The sequence below is a fragment of the Xenopus laevis genome, chromosome 7L (assembly GCF_017654675.1).
Source record: "Xenopus laevis strain J_2021 chromosome 7L, Xenopus_laevis_v10.1, whole genome shotgun sequence".
NCBI classification, from domain to species: Eukaryota; Metazoa; Chordata; class Amphibia; order Anura; family Pipidae; genus Xenopus; species Xenopus laevis.
In genome coordinates this window covers 27,692,998-27,710,151 of record NC_054383.1, presented here as the reverse complement: position 1 = coordinate 27,710,151, position 17,154 = coordinate 27,692,998, and the positions used below count along the sequence as shown (strand labels likewise).

The 17,154-nt window shown below is 38.4% G+C and overlaps 1 protein-coding gene across 4 annotated transcripts in view; it reads left to right on the top strand.

Annotated features, from left to right (window-relative positions):
- The window catches only part of prom1.L (prominin 1 L homeolog), a 65,699-nt gene extending 49,337 nt beyond the window's left edge, over nucleotides 1–16,362 (top strand). For 3 of the 4 annotated variants that reach the window (NM_001170450.1, XM_018224232.2, XM_018224234.2), the window contains 9 exon segments: nucleotides 94–159; nucleotides 1,693–1,794; nucleotides 3,046–3,099; nucleotides 4,477–4,557; nucleotides 10,079–10,147; nucleotides 10,954–11,043; nucleotides 12,988–13,100; nucleotides 15,170–15,190; nucleotides 16,206–16,362. In NM_001170450.1, the coding sequence (NP_001163921.1) occupies nucleotides 94–159; nucleotides 1,693–1,794; nucleotides 3,046–3,099; nucleotides 4,477–4,557; nucleotides 10,079–10,147; nucleotides 10,954–11,043; nucleotides 12,988–13,100; nucleotides 15,170–15,190; nucleotides 16,206–16,254 (645 nt within the window). In that variant the 3' untranslated portion in view covers nucleotides 16,255–16,362. 4 annotated transcript variants of the gene reach the window in all.
- The last annotated feature ends 792 nt before the right edge of the window (nucleotides 16,363–17,154 follow it).

Genomic DNA, 17,154 nt, shown 5'->3' with positions numbered 1-17,154 from the left:
GATACATAATTGTTAATAATAAAGTAATAATGTATATGATTGCAGATAGTTAAGTGTGAAGCCACAAATCTAAAATATTTTCTGTTATTGCAGTTGGGCAGAAACATCACCAAAATAAACCTGTTGTCGTTTGCAAACGAGCTAGCTACGCTGGCGAAAGTAAGTAGCACCTGCAGAATCACATGACTCACAGGCAATTGGATGTAGCATTTGGTTAAATGCAAGGCAGCTCTTGCTTCTTTCTAAAACTGTCCGACAGTCCTACAGAAGAACCTGCCACTATGTTGCCTATGGTTTAGTAAAGCAGATAATTGCTCAAAATGTTAAGCAGTTGAGACGTGGCTTAAAATGACCATTAACTAGTCAGAATTGTTTGTGAGTAGTGAATTCCTCATGCACACACCTGTACTGCAACTTGCAGTCACTGTGATACAATTGCCGATTAATTGCAGTTCCTAACCAGAGCTGAAATTATAAAAGGAAAAATGTCCCTACCCTACTGTAAAATATAAGATTATTAGGAGTCACTGAGGAGGAGCTCCTTGGCTATAGAAAGGCACACAGCTGCTTTTGTCTTAGAACGCTAAGGTGACCTATAATATCCTTATAATTTATAACCGTGGTTCTTTTATTTTCATTTGAGTCATGTGACAAATGACATCATTAAGCACCGATGTCACTAATCTTCGTTTATAAAAATATATTTTAAAAGGATACATTTTACAGAATATTTCAAGCTTATTTGCATTACAAATTATAGTTTATATTTTGGTTTCACAATTTGGCTTTACAATTAGTACAGAGAATGCCTTTTTCAACTTTGAGAAACAAGAGAACCATGTATTAACATCACATGTCTAGTTAGAAGTTTATGATTTTGTTTGGGCAAACCATGGTGATCAAAAAGTCATTTTTACTACTGCAAGTAGCTGCCCATTTTAGCTTATGGGAATCATACTGATGATGAAGCAAAAAAGGAATTATAGAACAAGTATCACTAAAGAACCCCCCACTCTCTATTAAAATATCCCTTGTGCAATTATCGGCTCCATTTCATTGTAATGAAATGAGAAGTGGTTTCCAGAGACTCCAGGAGTTTTCCTTGAGAAGACTGAGGTTTAGTGTAATAATTATTAACAATACAGTAAGACCTAAAAGAAATGTTGTTACGGAAACACAAGTAGGATTGAGTCATCTGTAGGTAATTTTAGGGCAATTGTACAGGGGAAGATTTCAGAGTTTTTTTTCTACAGGGCTTCTTCCTTATTAAAAAGGCCTGAAATCAACCTCAATTGTCCCCAACAGGCATTTCATTTCTTATAGTGGGCATTGAAGGGTGATTTTTCATGCATTTTGAGATGCTGTTTTTTTAGTAAGAGATATACAAATGGGACTGAACACCTAAAATCATTGTTTGTGTCATATCTCATAATTACACAAGTATTTCATTTTGTAAATGCTTAGTTATGTTTCCTTATATTTGGGTATTGCATAATAAAATGTTGTCATTTCAAACCACAGCTTTAATTGATAATTGCAGTGGAACCCTTGTTTTATTCATTAACAAATTCTGTAAAGTTTTTTTTGGTTTATATAATCACTATAATGTTCCTTTGACATCTAATTATTCCCTACAATGTTGAGGAACAAGGAGTTCTAACCACTTCACCTCTTTTATGTCTCTCTTTGCAGGACAGTTCTTTATCTTCGGATGTAGCTACAGAACTAAATGCAGAGGCCGCTGCGTTAGAGAATATTGACTCTCGTATCAAAAGCAGCCTGATACCTGCAACTGTAAGCTTTTTTTACCTAAATAATGGGGTGGGGGTACAAACTAAATAAACTTAGGAAACTGATCATGTAGGTTTTGTCAGAAATGGAAACTCCCTATAGTTACAACAATAAAAACAGATGCACATTTACCTTTTTAATGTCCTACAGTATCTGACCTAGAATTATATTATCCTGATGTCACTTTGCGCTTTAGTTCAGTAGCCAGAAAGATCTTAAGTTGAAAAAATTGTGCTTTATTTTTAAGCAAATGCAGAAATTCGACTAAAATACTAAATTCGACCCATCACACCTGCATTACTCCATATCCATATCATATTCCACAAAGCTCTAAAGTAGATGGGTATATTCATTTCATATACAAATATGGACCAAAGCAGGAGGTACAGAGGACCCTGCAGTAAACCCTCCATAAAGCTTTACATTTACCTCTACCCTGGCTTATTTTGTTTTTCCGATCTTGCTTTTGCACCAGTGCTAGGCAATTTCCTTTTTTCCTTTGGCAATGTCTAATGGCAAGGCCTAGGGACTGGGGTTTTTTGTGATCTTTTCCCCTTATCTAGCAGAACCCATGTAGTTCTGTGGGTTAATTAGGGCAATGCTGTTCTGTTTGTATCATGTTATTATACTCATTTCATGTGCCCCTGCAGTCTGAGCATCCACTGGCGAACTCTAGCCCACATTCTAGTCCACCTACCTGTTTACCACATGCAGGGTGGGCAAGTATCTTATGGCAGTGGTCCATGTGACCGTTGCACCCTTTGTATTTTTTCAAATTGGTAAGGGAGGGGGAATTTGTCATTCATTGTGGTATATTAGCTAAAACCTGGTGGCCTCCTTTGAGTAGCCATATTTTAAATGGGGAGATTTAGCTTTCAGAGCAAACCCTCCCTCACAATGCCATTTATAGTGAAAAGGCTAAAACATCGAACATTGGGTATTGGTTACATTGCAGACCAAGTGAATGTACTTCACTGGGCTTCCCAATCTCTCTGGGCATATGCTTGGAAACAACAACCTGGCTGAATGTGCTACAAGATAATGTACATTGTTTCTATAGTCTCCTACCTCAGATCCTTGAACCCTATGTTGTTGCTGTGTTTGAATTAGCAGTCAGGGGTTTTACTTAATGCTTTGACTTCTCTGGGGCCGGTGGTTGAGTTAATAGGTTTATAGGTATTTCCAATTATTCATATCTGAACACCATGATTCGACATACATTTGATTGCAAATATTTCTTTTTTTCACATTTAGAAAACTTTGTATACCAATATCCAGAATCTGGAAACAAAATCTAAAAACCTGCCTGTAAGTCTTTTAGTTTTTATTTCTGTTGAAAATCATTAATTTAATTATTTGGTGAAAAAAAGTGAAACATCCAGACAGCAAGCAGCTACTTCATTTACACTTTTTTTTTTTTTTTTTAGGGCAGAGACGCACGTGGAGATTCTGGGAGATTAGTCTCCCGGCGACAAATCGCCTCTTTTTCGAGTGACTAATCTCCCGCAATGCCTTCCCGACGGCTAGAATCTAAATCGCCAGCGGAATGGCACTTGGAGTGCTTCGTTTTCCGAAGTTGCCCGAAGTTTCCTTGTGAGGCAACTTCGGGGCGCTCCAAGTGCCACCCCACGGCGATTTAGATTCTAACCAGCGGGAAGGCAGTTCAGGAAGATTAGTTGACCGAAGAAGAGACGATTTGTTGCTGGAAATCTCCACGTGTGTCTCTGCCCTTAGAGTTCTAGAATTAGACCTTTTTCCTAGTTAATACACATGTATGGTGAACCTCTCAGTATATGTAAGCTTGAAACAAAGAGAGACAATAGGGAAATGGAGTGGCGTAGTATTGATTGCTTATAGAGGTTGTAAGTCAAATTCAACTATTATTAATATGCCTTAAAAGGAAAAAGAGCAAAATTTCAATATTTCTAAAAAAGGGCGGAAAATACTTTTAGTACAAGCCAAGTTAATTAGGCTCATGTTGAAAATTTCTATTTTCAGAAAAAAATATTTTTGCTGTGGGATATAATGTTGATGCCCACACGGACATCAACTATTCACGCTTGTAAATGCTTCATAAATATTTTACCTGGCAACATACAGTATTTGTTGCTGGGGAAATGCTAAAACTTCTGCCTCAATTTCAGACTAAAAGGCAAATCTGGGGGTTATTTGTAGTGACAGACAGTAACACAAATAGACAGGGTCACAATACATTATGAGGTTGAGCAGTTTCCTAGTGCAGGATCCAGGCCAGGATTTGCAGAGGATATTGGAGTATTTAGTTATTGTAATTAACTTTTCAAATTCCGGAGTAACTGGGAGAATTGTTTAGAACTTTGAGACTCCGCAACAGAGGATGATGTTATTATTTGATAAATAGTAAAGTAAACAGGGCTGATTTATAAAGATAGCTATAAAGATAGGTAAATTACACTAGTGCAGTTATACATAGTAACCAACAATATCTTTGCTTTCATTTTCTAACTGGTGGCAGATTGTTCAAAACTAATTGCTGATTGGTTGTTATGGGCAACTGCACCTGTAGGATATACAGTATAACTCAACTGTGTATCACACATAGTAAGCAACATGGATCCATGTTGAATATTATTTCTAATTTACTTTTTGAACAAATCACAGGTTTTGGATGTATTTTTACATTAACCCTGTAATTTTTCACTTTAGGTATCTTTGAATAAAGTTCTTACAGAAATTGACAATGCACAAAAATTTGTGGATACACAAGCTTCTGGAGTAGTAAAGAATGTAAGTGTAATTTTTTTTTTTACTGGACTTGCATGTTAAGTTTGGTCAAATGAAAGATAAACTTGCTCCATTTGTTCTGGAAAAGCTGCCTTCATAGAGCCCTAATTGTTCTGCCTCTCCATCCATAGGGAAAGGACACAGAGTTAGGTGCTGTAGCACACTATACAGTGCAATAATCTGTTTGGGGCACAATATAGCTTCTAATATCAACACGTGGGGACCTTTTCCACTTTAAGCACCCTACAAACTAAAATGGTGTTCAATAATTTAAAATAATTTTATTGGTTTTAAGACCTCATGCAGTTTTACAATCTATTAAAAATGGGCTGTTCTACCTTGTTACACAATAATTAAAAAATAAATAAATAGCTGTAATTAACTTCAATTAATTTTGGTGGAACCTTCAATTTCAATTCATTCAATATTTGCTATAAATTATAGCACAGTACGCAGTTTTATTGTCATGGCCAGAAGTTGTGGGAAGACCACACACACACACACACATTTAACTGGTGGCTGACAAGTGGTTTTGGTGTTGGTGGCATAACAGTAGTGACTTAGAATTACTTTAAAGATAACAGGGGTCATTTATGATATCAAGAGCACTTTTGCCCACAGTGAGATATGCATTAAACCCCCATTCATTAAAGGTTATTGGGTCAAAATTTGTTCTTTGCACTTTCATATAGTTGCCACATGGTCCTTCCTTTCTTTGGTTCTGAAGGCTGCTGTTCCCATTGACACAGGGAAACACTGGAGTTATCATGCTCCTGGCCAGGGTGTAGCTTCAGGGTTTCCTTTGCACACCAAATCAATAGGTGCAGTGTAATTATGCCTGAATGGTAATTGAAAAGAGAAATAGCTAACCCTTGAGGTTGCACCTCCCCATCATAGGATCGGATAACCCAAGGAACAAATTAAAATGTAACTTTTACTAATAAATTACATAAAAACCTTAAGTTTAAAATAAAGCTAGGAACCGATCTATTAGGTCTGTAATGGAGCATTGAAGTAATTATGGGATAGGAATAAATTATCCAGTAACCTAGAAAAAAGTGGGTATCAAGCCCATCTGCCCCGATCCTCGCTGGTTTGCTTCCAAACCACAGTTAACCAGCCACCCCTTCACCCTCAGTTTAACCCTCCCAGTTTGATGGAAAGAGAGACGGGTAAGTAAAGTGGTAATTGTGCGGATAAATCGCACATAGACTACAAACAAGGGTCACAGACCCACCCACGCAGTCCACCTACGGTGCACTTTCCAGCCGCCGTTACTATGCCACCCCTTCACCCTCAGACATACCCTCCCAATTCCATAGAAGGAGAGAGTTGAGTTGGGTGGCATCAAAAATTGACCCACTGTATAATTGGTCAAGACAAATTGTGGTGCATGCAGTACGCTCATATATATAGTATGGTAAATTCTACCCGAGAAAAGGATCCGTTGATCACCCACCCCTTCACCCACAGAGCTTCCCTCCCGGTTCAGCTGTAGAGCGAAGGCCTATAGTAATCAGTAATTGTTTAGTCCCCCTGCCTAACTAATATAAAAAGCGCCTGACACGCGTTTCACCCGCTAATAGCAGGCTTTGTCAAAGGCCTGAAAAAAACAGGCACAGACCTCACTGGCATGCTGAACACCAAAACTGACAACAGACTTCTGTGCAATTGAGTTTGATTTGTGACAAAATGTGCAAGCGGTTGCATTGATTTTGGTGAATTGGACACAATTATGTATCCGAGAAATACTACTAGGCAGTGTATTTTAAGCCCATAATGAATTTCAAAATAAAGTCCATTGTGGGGGAAAAAAACATGACAAGCACTTTGCTCACTGCACTTGTGGACATAATGACCCCTATTGACATCCCTGATGGAAGCTTTAAAGAAGAATTTGACCCTTTAAGAAAAAAAGCAGTTTATAAGAAACCTGACTGTATTGAAATTCTCCCTTCGTTTACTTGCTCTGCCTGCTGTGGATAAGAAACTTCAGATGGTCCCTAGCTGCTCTGCAGGAAAATGATTATACTTATGAACAGCAGGGGGCAACCCCCCACATTCCCAGCCTTGCAGAACTCAAGGAGCTTTTGTTTGTTTCATGTAGAGCAGTCTTTACATCCCCTTTAATGTTTCCAACTCCAGTGGCAGGGACAAAGATCATGGAACCAGATTTAAACCAATAAACTGGGGTTCTATTTGGAGGATTATTTTGCTGCAGCCACTGGTTCTGCAGAGTTGGAGAAAGTTTGTATTAAACAATACAAAAACTGTATATTCTGATTATTAATCAGTCTTGCTGTATCGGCTTCTGGCAGATATTATTTGACTTGTGCTGTGTTAATAATTTATGACAATCCCTAAATTTAGCAGTAGCCCAGACCACACTGAGCATGTGCACAGTCTTAGTCTTGCAAAGATGTTTAACAAAGTTACAAGATGGTGACCCCCTGTGGCAAATTTGAAAGCATAAATCATTTGTTTTATTAGGCTTGTGGTACAGTAAGTTCATGTTTATGTTTAGTATACAAAATACAGGAATCCTAGCATTATTCTATTTTAGACTTTAGTTCCCCTTCAATGCCAAAAGATTTGGGTCTCAAGCTAGAAAAATGTCCTTTGCCCCAGAAAATAGGACAAAGGGCTGCAGACCAAGCAGCACTACTGCTCTTTTCCAGAAATAAAATAATACAATCATTGCTTTATAACCACAAGCTTCCTCTATTTTTAGGATTAGAAATGCACGGATACAGATCTATTGATTGTACCTCAGTGACTAATACCTACTCAGATGGCTTAACATGCTGTTTCAGTGATTCGGTACTTTTAAAACAGCTGCTCTATTAATACATGCCCTTGTTGAAGTTATTCTCTTGTTGAATCAATAACCAGGCTGACCAGATCAATGCTTTAATAGGAGAAAGGACAAACAATCCTGTCATAAGATATCAGACTTGGTCTTCCTCCCAGGCAGCACGGCGGCTGTTAATACAGTGCCTTTAAAATCAAATAAAAGATAATATACCTTTCATAAATAAAATTAAAAAAGACCTTTTCACATGAAAGGGGATGTAAAGGCAAAAAAAATAAAATCCCATTTTTACTTTCTTTAATGAAAAAGAAACCAATATACTTTAATTAAAAAAGTGTACTGTTTTTATAAAATTATACCTGACTGTATGCAGTGAAATTCTCCCTTCATTTACTGCTGTGGATAGGAATTGTCAGACAGTCCCTAACTGCTCTGCAGGGAAACAATCATACTTATGAACAGCAGGGGGAGCCCCCGCCTTACTTCCCAATCATGCAGAACTCAAGCAGCTTTATTTGTTTCCCTGTAGAACAGTTGGCGACTGTGTAGACATTTGTATTGGATTTTATTGTTGCCTTCATATCCCCTTTACTGTTTCTAACTCCAGCTGCAGGGACAAAGATCATGGAGCCAGATTTAAACACATAAACTGGGATTCTGTTTGGAGGATTATTTTGCTGCAGCCACTGGTTCTGCAGATTTGGAGAACGTTTGTATTAAACAATACAAAAACTATAAAATTCACTTTAGATTACATGACAACACAGGACCCAGTGCAGTCTGTATATTCTGATTATTAATCAATCTTGCTGTATCAGCTTCTGGCAGATATTATTAGACTTGTGCTATTTTGATAATTTATGACTTCAAATAAGTTCAAATAAATGTGTGTGTGGCTTTCTACAGTGACCGATCATATTTGTTAGAATGAAGCCTAACCACCTTTGCATACTTTTTAGGGCAGTTCAGTGTCCCACAAGAAAAGTGAAATCGACCCTGCTGTCATCTTAGTAACCGTCTATAGCTCTACAGCTATTGATCCACTCTTTATCTGTTGTACAATCGCCGGGGGGGGGGGTAGCCAGGCTGTTAGACTGCTGCCAGTAAACTATTCTATAAGGGCTAGTCCACACGGGGAGATAGCGACGCGTTTGCGGTCGCGGCGACAAAGCGCCGCGACCGGCGCAGGCGACAGTTTTGTATGGGCGCCTATGTAAAAACGCCTGTGCTAACCACACGAGGCGATGCGCTTTTCAACAGTCGCCTGAAAAAGCCTGGCGAGGCATTTTCAGGCGACTGTTGAAAAGCGCATCGCCTCGTGTGGTTAGCACAGGCGTTTTTACATAGGCGCCCATACAAAACTGTCGCCTGCGCCGGTCGCGGCGCTTTGTCGCCGCGACCGCAAACGCGTCGCTATCTCCCCGTGTGGACTAGCCCTAAATGATTTACCTTTATTGAGACTGCTTAAAGAAACCAGTTATGACAAAGATAGAGTTGTATTACTCAAATGATTTCGTCATTGCTCTGTCCAGGCCCTCCTTTTTTATATTCAAACCGTGGGTGGGTTGCTAGGGTCTTCACCACCTACCACCTAGATATACTACCACCTAGTTATCTATGCAAATGGCACACTTGTATTGATAGTTGCTATGGTCATTTAGAGCAATCTCCCCAAAGCACCTTTTTTTTTGTCTGCATCTGCAGGGTTAAATCGCACCTGTCACCCAGACATAAAAAGCTGTATAATGAAAGTGCTTTGCAAATTAAACATGAAACCCAAATTCTTTCTTTCATTAAAACATTCATACCTGTTATAAATGTGTTTAAATATCTGAGCTGTCAATCATATATTGCCTGCCTTGCCTCTAAGCCTCAGGCATAGAGGCGGGGCAGTCAATTACTTTCACTTTCTATTTAGCACTACCTAGATGTCATGGCACTCCTCAAATTCCTCCTCACACTCTGTAATTCTGTAGAGCACTGTGCATGGGCATTAGTTCCCCCATTCTGGCGCATATACAAGATTTTGGGGTGATACACAACTTGCCTTAATAACAGCGACCACAAAATGGCTCTTGCCTGCTAGCTGTGATTGTGGAATTCCAAGACTGAAGGAAACAAAATTAAAATAATATATATATAGTGTAAGTAAAGTTGATTTTGTTCAATTAACATGATAGAAAAGGATTTGGAATAATTTCTTAGGGCAACAGGTCCCCTTTAAATCTATGGCATATAAATGCATATTAATATACACAATTTCATTGTCAACTTCTACAGGACTAGCAATATACGATATAAAAAACACTACAGATATGGGATGCGTTATCTGGAAACCCGTTATTCAGAAAGTTCAAAATTAAGGAAAGGCCATCTCCCATAGATTCCATTTTATTCAAATAATCCAAATTTTTTTAAATGGTTTCCTTTTTCCCTGTAATAATAAAACAGTACCTTGTACTTGATACAAACTAAGATATAATTAATCCTTATTGGAAGCAAACCCAGCCTATTGGGTTTATTTAATGTTTACATGATTTTCTAGTAAACTTAAGGTATGAAGATCCAAATTATGGAAAGATCCATTATCCAGAAAACCCCAGGTCCAGAGTATTCTGGATAATAGGTCTCATACCTGTTCATAAATATAGTTTACTGTCTTTCTATTTTAAGCCACATAAATTAAATAAAGCTATTGATTTGTCTTGACAGGCGACCACAGCATACGCAACCAAGTTATTGAATCTTTTTCAGTCATATGTTGACTGGGCAAAATTTATGGTAAGTACATTTTCAGTAAAATTTCTGATGCAACATTGGCTCTTTATATCAGTATTACAGATATAGTACAGGTATCAGAAGACTATTTGTGAAATACTGGGAGCGGAGTTCTATTCTTATGAATCACTGTGCTCCTACCTCATATGGATAGACTGTATAAACAGTTTGCTTGCAGTAGGGAAATATATATTATTGTGGAGGCTGTAGAATTCCTAGTACATACTGTAGAGAAGGGGGGCACACTGATTCTGGGGGAGAACTGTTTCTCATGTTTTATTGGCTCTTGGAACAAATGTAGGAAACTAAAGATGAAGGCATGATACAGGAGGTAGAAAAGGAGAGTTGAAATAATAAGATGATGAATAAGCAAGTTCCCTAGAAAAAAATATAAAAGGGGAATAAACAGGGTAGGGTAGTGCCCCCTGCTGGGCTCCCAACAGCGGTAGAATCTGCTTCCTCTGTAAGTACAAATATTGCTACTTGCACCCAGTAATTTCCAGTGTTCAGGGTGCTGCACTGTAGTGCACCTTGCACATATACCTTTATAAGGGTCACGTCCTTCTTATTGGGTTTGAGGTCAGTTACATTGTATATGAGATGAAAACACGCTTCCTGTCCCAAGCGTATTGGGTAAGTCCATCGCAAGAGAAATACAGATGTTTACTATAAAGGACAAAACAGCCATCAATTAAATCATTGTCTCTTTTAATTTCTTGCAAATGATACTTTAGAAGCAACGTACATATAAATTCTTCTTCATGTGTGACTTTCATGAGTAGAAACATTTATCTTGTCTGTCGTTTTAGTTGAGAACAAATTTTGCTCGCTGTGGACCAGTTGCCAGAGCTGTGAATTCTGCACAAACTATAGCTTGTGTTTATATTGTGGATTCAATGGTAAGCCTTTAAACTTTATTTTTAGATTTAGTTTTACCATCCCATTTTCAGTTTTAGTCAGTCATTAAACTTATTCATCAATCAGGCAACAGCAGAAGTGGTGGTTAGATTGCAGAATGCTGGGTATCTCATTGGATTATATACCACTTATACCAACAGGAAGTTTCAATGGTGGTTCTTGGCAGCTGGAAATGTACATTGGTGACATTTCATGTAATTGTCGAGTGCTGCTTGTGAGACCATTATTAAAGGAATACTATACCCCCGAACAATGTAGTTCTCTATAAAAATATGTAAAACACTGCTTCTTGTAAATAAACCATTTTCATAATAATATACTTTTTAGTAGTATGTGCCATTGGCTAAATAGAAAATTGCCATTTTAAAAAATAATGGCCGCCCCTTGGGATAGTAGGATTCACAGTGCACACAAACAAACCAAACAAATCATACATGTTAGGTCACATGAGCCAATTAACAGACAAAGTTCTGTCTTTCGCTTCCACACTTCTTCCTGTTATAGTTAGCGTTGTAGTATTTCTGGTCAGGGATCTTTGAGGCAGCACACAGACCATCTTGAAATTGGGGTTCAAGGAAAGAGATGTAAAAGGGCAATATTTACTTAAATATATATACCAGTTTGGTGAGATTCTTTAATATGCCACTTAATTTGCGCTAAACTGTGTATATACTGATCTGTTCCTTAAGTATTCATTTTGGGGGTATAGTTTTCCTTTACAGGGGATGTAAAGACAAAAAAAAAAAATTCCATTTCTACTTTCTTTAATGAAAAAGGATGTACTTGTACAATGTACTTTAATTAAAAAATATGTACTGTTTTTATAAGAAACCTGATTGTATGCAGTAAAATTCTCCCTTCATTTACCTGCTCTGACTGCTGTGAATAGGAAACTTCAGATGGTCCCTAACTGCTCTGCATGGAAACGATTATACTTTCAAAGGGCAGGGGGGAGGGACTTTCCAGAACTCAAGCAGCTTTGTTTGTTTCCCTGTAGAGCAGCTGGCGACTGTGTAGAGATTTGTATCTGCAGACCCAGTGCAGTCTGTATATTCTGATTATTAATCAGTCTTGCTGTATCGGCTTCTATGGCAGATATTATTTGACTTTTTTGATAATCTATGACAATCCCTAAATTTAGCCTCCCAACTGAAGCAGATATTATTTGACTTGTGCTGTTTTGATCATTTATGACGATCCCTAAGCTTAACCTCCCAATTGAAGCCCTGACCACACTGAGCATGTGCATGGTCTTGGTCCATGCATATGGAGAAAGTTACAAGGTGGTGACCCCCTGCAGCCAAATTTAAAAGCATAAATCATTGTTTATTAGGCTTCTGGTGCAGTAAGTTTATGTTTAGTATACAAAATACAGCATTTCTAGCCTTATTCTATTTTAGACTTTATTTCCCCTTCAAGAGCAGGGTTTAAAGTGCAAAAAATTGGTGCAAAGCTCCATTTGCTTTTTGGCACTTTGCACCCTGACCCACCCCCAGCCCTTTGCACTTCTGTAATAGAGAACAGAGACAGAGCTGCTTGCATTTAGCAGTCTTGTATTCATAAAGGGCAGCAGTGGGTGTCCCTTTGGCTGCTCCCTGACTGGTGAGTGATTTAGATGTGCAAGCTAGTGAGATACATTGGACTGAAGATGCAGAAGAGGCCTGTACTTACTGCCTCCCTAAATACAGGGCAGTCTTACGCTAGATAGGACACCTTCTTCCTGGATTTTTGTTCTTGTACAAGGTGAGAAAACTCCGCTGACACAAGTGCCCTATATGGTACAATTTTAGGCTCTTTAGGTTTCCAGTAGTTTTGCTGGCGAGATTATTAAATTATCTTTTTAACAATATGCAAAACAGTGTATAATGGAAATCAGGGTCAAACACGTATACATATGAATTCTTGACTTACTTTTGTTTCTACAGAATGCCTTTTGGTTCAGTATGGGCTGGTGTACATTATTTCTAATACCCAGCATCATCTTGTCAGTGAAGCTTGCAAAGCACTACAGGAGGATGAAGACTTCTGATGTTTACGAGTATGATTTTTAGTTTTTACTTTGCATCTTGTCCCATAAAGCATTGAATGGGATAAACTACCCTTTATCAAAATTTCTTTTTTTTGCACTTCTGCCTGAGAGTTCATTTCTAATTTGACTGTAGCTGTGAGAGATACGACTGAGACAGAACAATCAAAACCATACTTGTGTTTACATAAATATCTGATTTGCAAAATACCACTATCAAAGGCGTGGTTCACTTTTTGGTATGTTATACAGGTATGGGATCTGTTTTTCTGAAACCTATTATCCTGAAAGCTCCAAATTACGGAAAGGCCATCTCCCATCGATTTAATTTTATCCAAATAATCAGAATTTCCCTTTTCTCTGTAATAATAAAAAAGTACCCTGTACTTGATCCAAACTAATGGGCATGTTTACAAACATTGGAGATAAATATCTGGAGAGATTTCTGGAGATGTTGCCCATCTTTGCTTTAGTTTTCTAAAGGTGGCCATACATGGGCCGATAAAAGCTGCTGACAGACCGAGTCGGCAGTTTATTGGCCCGTGTATGGGGCCCCCCGACGGGCTTCCCTGATCGAGATTTACAAAAAATCCCGTCGGATCGCAGCCGCATCTGTTCGTTGATGCGGCCCCACGATCCGACCGCCGGTTCCCATTCGTTAGGATCCGATCGTTAGGCCCTAGGGCCAACGAACGGATCAGCCCGATATTGCCCACCTCAAGGTAGTCATATCGGAGAGAGATCCGCTCGTTTGGTGATATCACTCAGTGTATGGCCACCTTAAGTTATAGGTGGCTTATTAAATCTAATTGCTGATTGGTTGCTGTGTGCAAAATCTCCAGAAATCTTTCCAGATATGTATCTCCAATGTTACTAAGCAAGAGTCTTTTTGATATAATTAATCCTTATTGAAAGCAGAACCAGCCTGTTGAGTTTATTTATTGTTTACATGATTTTCTAGTAGACATAAATTATGAAGATCCAAATTACAGAAAGATCCATTATCCAGAAAACCCCAGGTCCTGCGCATTCTGGATAATGGATCCCATACCTGTAGAATGTCCTATTCCTAGCATCTTTGCATTTGGTTTTCATTATTTATTTTTTTGATATAGATCTTCATATCTCTTGTTCAAACCACTGCCTGGTTGCTGGGGTTAAAACAATTCTAGCAACCAGATAGCTGCTGAAATACCAAACTGGAGAACTGCTGAACAAAAATGAAAATTAATGAAAAACCATAATAAATGAGAACCAATTGCAAATTGTTTCAGAATATCACTCTCTACATCATACTAAAAGTTTAATCTAAAGATGAACAACCCCTTTAAAGCGTGGGGTAAAAAGATACGGAACAATTTATCCCTTTACACTTCGGCAAGCAATTGCTGTATATAAACTATAAAACTATACATATATCCTTATATGATATACCGGTACATGCATGTGGTTACTGGAATTGTCCACTTAATTACACCCTCCTCTTTGTTCCGCATTCAAGTAGGTATAAGGTTAGATCAGGGGCCACCAATCATTTTCACCCGTGAGCAACATTGAGATGTAAAAAGATTTGGGGAGCAATACAAGCATGAAAAATGTTCCTGTGTGGTGCCAAATAAGGGTTATGATTGGCTATTAGTAGCCCCTATGTGAATTGGCAGCCTACATGAGGCTCTGTTTGGCAGTACATCTGGTTTTTATGCAACCAAAACTTGCCTCCAAGCCTGGAATATTAAAGATATTAGGTTTTTAATAATGCAGTTTCTTTCTGAATTCTAATCAGATGTCTATTGCATTGGGTGCTCTTTATTCTCCCAGTGCTCCACCATTGGTGCTCCACCATTCTCTGGAGTGGCAGGTAATCATATCCCGAGCCCAGCACAGTAGTAGTAGGATACATACAGAAGTGCTTCCCTGCTTCAGCACACTACCCTTCAGAAAGTTATTGCTAAAGCATTTCTAATTGGAGAGCTCCCCAACATAGTCCGTCAACCCCCCAGGGCTGAAGAGCCATAAATAATAAAACATTTAAAAATATAAGTCTTAATCATTTGTACTAATGCATTTTCTTTTGTTTGCAGGAATGACTATGACATGGAGATGTAAGTGTCTTGACCTGTTTAGGGGTAAAGTACCCAAACAGGGCAGTACTGTTGCTTATTTTTGTGTGCCCAAAATCCATAACCAGTCAAGCTTAACTTTCCTTGATCGGTGCTTCACTGCAGTCAGCAACACCATACTCTTACCAGCTTCAGCTTGTGCAGTAGCATAATCCACAAAGGCTTGCACAGACACATATTATGAAGCTGGTCCCTGATGATCCTCATGTGATGTGATCGATGTACAACATCAATGAACATAGTGGCTGGAGAATACTATTTGCAGTGTGACGTTTACTTTTCCTTTCAATATAGATCCTAAACTAAAACCTTTATCATAACGGTATGAGATCTGTTATCCAGAATGCTCTGAATTACGGAAAGACCGTCTCCCATAGACAATATAGACAAATATTTTAAAAATGATTTCCGGTAATAATAAAAAAATAGCTTGATCCAAACTAAGATATAATTATTCCTTATTGGAAGCAAAACCAGCCTAGTGGGTTTCGTTAATGTTTACATGATTTTCTACTAGACTTAAGGTATGAAGATTCAAATCAAGTAAAAGATCCGTTATCTGGAAAACCCCAGGTCCCAAGTAGTCTGGATAAAGGGTCCCATACCTGTATCAAAGTACAAAAAAATTACTTTGAGAGAAGTAACCACACTTCTGTCCCTTGAACACATACAGCAAGGGAGAATACTGCTGAACACTTACCATATAACAGCTGGAAAAACACATGGCAGTTGAGGTTGCTACCACTTTATTCCAGCTGTTTTTACCCTGGTGCTTGACAAAATGCCACGTGAGCTATAGCCCTTGGCATCCCAATGGACCTGACCTGTTATCTGTAAAATATCAGATTCCATAAATAGAGGGTTGCAGAAAGCATATACAAGGCATTCCTTTCATGAGTATCTTCTCATCCCCGACCGTTGGATAAGCATAACAGGGTTAATTGAAAGGTTGGCATCTCAGCATAAACTAATAGTAGTTTTTTTTTCATCCTCACAGGACAACATCTCGGCAATTTCTCTTTCCAAGAGTCCAAGGAAAAGCCTGAAATGTCTCTCTCATTGCTCTCATGTGACAGACACATGAATAATGCACTTCTTCATAAGGCTACTGGCCTCACTGTACTCAGGGACTATTTACATTCATTTACACCTTATTTCTAGTCTTAGTAGCATCATTTTTCACTGAAGTCCTTCTCTTTACTGGATGCAACAGCTGTCAAACAGAACTGCTATCTGTGCCCAAAAAGGTTATAGATAAGTTTGGGTTGAATGCAGAAATATAGCAATAAGCATAGGTATGGAATCTATTTTCTGGAAGAAACTACCCCATAGAGTCCTATGAAACAATTTGTATTTATTTATTTTTTTTGGAGTAATAATACTTTATAGTTCATGGTAACAAGCTCGCATAAATTTATGTTGGTGACAATCATATTTTTAAATGGTTTTAAGTAGCTTTAAAGAATGGTGCTCCAAATTATGGATAGGCCCATTATCCAGGAAAACCCAGGTTCCAGGCATTCCAGCTAATAGATCCCATAGCTGTGAATAGTAACAGGTAGTTTGCAATACAACACTGAGCATTGTACTGAGCACATGCTGCTTCCCCGTGGAGAATAAATGGGGGTACTCTTTATGCACTATATCACAGGAAATATATGTGTAAACTATTTTATATCAGTAGGGAATCAAATGTCTGATAGAAAATTCAAGTAAAGGTGCTCAGGTTTAGCTGTGACAGGCTTTTAGCTAAGGCAGGAGGCATCTCCACTGCAACCAAAGGAAAGTGGGTCACATTGCTGACAGCATCTGATATTTAACTAGTGAAGGACTCACACTAATGGCACACAAAGTTTTGACCTTATATACAAAGTATGTAACATTAGCCTTAAGGTTTCTAAGTCATTCGAAAAGGACACATCATGGTAGCTTGGCAGCCACAATTG